The sequence below is a fragment of the Myotis davidii genome, unplaced genomic scaffold, assembly GCF_000327345.1.
Source record: "Myotis davidii unplaced genomic scaffold, ASM32734v1 scaffold820, whole genome shotgun sequence".
Taxonomy (NCBI): Eukaryota; Metazoa; Chordata; class Mammalia; order Chiroptera; family Vespertilionidae; genus Myotis; species Myotis davidii.
Window position 1 is genome coordinate 581,075 of NW_006291981.1, and position 2,715 is coordinate 583,789.

The following is a 2,715-nucleotide window of genomic DNA, read 5'->3' on the forward strand; positions in this document are numbered from 1 at the left end:
CGTCACCCCTCACACCTCCGTCTGCCCCCCTGCAGAGCAGGGCTTGGGACCAGGTCTGGGGGTCACCATGTTTAGCAGCAGATCTCTCCCACACACCCCACAATCCTCGGTAATATGGCAATTTTAACAAGATGAATGGTTTTCACTTTTATGAACCTTGGGCCCCAACACAATACAGTCAAAGAACCATGAAACTGGAAAAGTGTGTAATCCTTTTAATCCTGCCGCCTGTGAGCCAGGAGCCGCTGAGGGATTGCTGACACCCCCAGAAAGCCCCCCGTGAGTCTGAGGTGCTGAGGAGCTCACCCTAGGGCACAGAGCCCTGCTGGGTGCAGTCCCTCCCATATGACTATTGGGCCTATTTCTGCTGAATGTTCATCGAATCAAAGCTGATCCGCCGCTCCCTCCATCGCCCCCACCGTTAGGTCCTGGGCCCTTTCTTCCTGACCCACAGCCCGTGTCTTCCCCGCACTGCACTCATCTCACTTGTCATTGTAGTGTCTAATGCCTTCCTTCCTCAGGAGAAATAAAATTGCCACATGCTTTTATTCCTTAGCTATCTAATTAACACTGGTTCGTGCTGCTACATTGTTTCATAATAATAATCTTTAATATCCACAAAGTATTCTGTGTCTGCCTGTGCATTGATCATTAATGTATGACCAACAAACTTTATAGAATGAACGATGGGAAGAATGGATGCTCCAGAAGGAGTGAGAGTGACCACCTCAGGGCCCTGGGGAGGGGAGATCAGGGCCTCGGGGAGGGGAGGTTAGGGCCTCGGGGAGGGGAGGTCAGGGCCTCGGGGAGGGGATGTCAGGGCCTCAGGGAGGGGAGGTTAGGGCCTCAAGGAGGGGAGGTCAGGGCCTCAGGGAGGGGAGGTCAGGGCCCCGGGGAGGGGAGGTCAGGGCCCTGGGGAGGGGAGGTCAGGGCCGCACCTTACGATGGGCCGCAGGGCCGTCTGCAGACTGACTCTCATGTCCAGCGGATAGGCGCACTGGAAGTTGATGTTGAGTTTGGTGTCTCTGATGATTAGCTCATCGACCAAGGAGAGGGTGTTTTTGTAGATGGCATGGGTTTCATTTCTCTTTGGCATAAGAACAATACATGCATGGGTATGGGCACGGGTGGAAGGCCGACTCAGTCTGTCTGGCTCCACAAGCAGGGCTTTCACTTGCTGCCCCGGCGCTCTGATCTCAAGGCAGCACGGGGCCTCTTCCCCGGGCACTAGCCCTGGACAGGCAGGGTGTGAGGGCCCAGAGCAAATGTTCTGGCTGGGAGTCAGGGGCCACCTCTTGGCTCCTCTCCCCTCCCAGGTCACCCCCCTTACAACAAGCATAGCCTTGTTTGCAGTTACAGAGCTCAAGCCTCAGGCCTGTTCGACACTCTTTACCTGGACCAACATGTATGATCTCACACACCCTGAAACCCAGAGAGGCTACATAGCCTGCCCAGGTCTCACAGCTTCTCATGTGTCCCCGGCAGCCAGCAGCAGTGGTGCCAGCCGCCCCCTCCAGGAGGTTCCCCAGGGAGCCATCACCTCCAGGATGTTCCCGCAGGCGTTGGCCTGGGCAGGGCTGACCACGGAGACCCAGTTCCCCTCTTCTCTGTGGGTGATGCTGCTGCAGTTGTGGTCTCTCAGGTAGGCAGTGACCTCATCACCAAAACCCAGGCCTTCCAGCTGACACCGGTCCAGCAACACTTTGATGTCCTTGGCCCCACATTCCAGCTGAGGCTGCAAGCTGTGGATATCTTGGAAGTAGAGAGGGACATGTGGTGTGGACAGGGGTCTGGAAGCAGCGGGCACAGCCTGCATTCCCTGCCTGGAGAAAAGCCCTGTGCCCACCAGGAGGGTAGGTAGACTAGAAGGGCCAGGTCAGCTGGGATTCGCCAGGCTCTGTAGGCAAGGCTGGGAAAGAAGCCCTGGTGGGAGATGGCCCAGCACCCTACATGCAGGGGTGGCGAGGTGCCGTGTCCACGCACCGAGGGCATGAGGTGCTCCGGCAAAGCAGGACTGTCCCGTCCCCCAGACTAGAGTCAAAGCCAGACACACGCCACGCCCATCCCCTGGCTTTGCGAGGCCACCTGACCTGGTCAGAGCCACTGCCTGCCTTCATTCATCCAACATATTCAGCAAATACTTCTCGAGACCCTGCTATCTGTCATGTGCTGCTCCAGGCACGGGATGCAATGCTTATCAAAACACAAAATTCAGAGCCTGAAAGGGCTAACATTCTGGTAGAGGAGAGAGAGTAAATTAAGAGAAATGCAATTTCTATGGTACTTATGCATGCACAGACTCACATACATGTATTAACCACCTTCCCCGTGTGCTGGGCACACTCAGTAAACACGTAAAGAAAACATGGGCCCAGGACATGAGGATTCATTGGTCTTCTGTGAAACCAACACGCCAGCTGCTTATCACAGAAGCGTGCGAAAGTGCAAACAGGTGTGTGTCAGGTGCAGCAGGCACACAGGCCCGTCTCTGAATTCAGGTCAGTCAGAGGAGGCACTGAGGCTGGGGTTTGCAAGTGAACAAAGCAGGTGAAGGCATTGCAGCTCAAAGGAACAGCAGAGTTAAAGTGTGGCCACAGGAGAGAGGATGGTGTCTTAGAGACACAGAGTTCAGAAATATGGGAACTTAGAATGGGGGTGAGCTGGGGGAGATGGGGAGGGGAGATGGGGGAGATGGGGAGGGGAGCTGGGGGAGAT

General features: G+C 55.7%; 1 protein-coding gene across 1 annotated transcript in view; it reads right to left on the reverse strand.

Moving 5' to 3' along the window:
- LOC102770779 (pancreatic secretory granule membrane major glycoprotein GP2) overlaps window positions 1–2,715 on the reverse strand; it is a 12,506-nt gene that overhangs the window by 4,507 nt on the left and 5,284 nt on the right. Inside the window, exons 4-5 of the mRNA XM_015565066.1 lie at window positions 1,541–1,752; window positions 939–1,087 (exon numbers count right to left, since the gene is read on the reverse strand). Of these exons, the coding sequence (XP_015420552.1) occupies window positions 939–1,087; window positions 1,541–1,752 (361 nt within the window). The remainder of the gene's footprint in view (window positions 1–938; window positions 1,088–1,540; window positions 1,753–2,715) is intronic.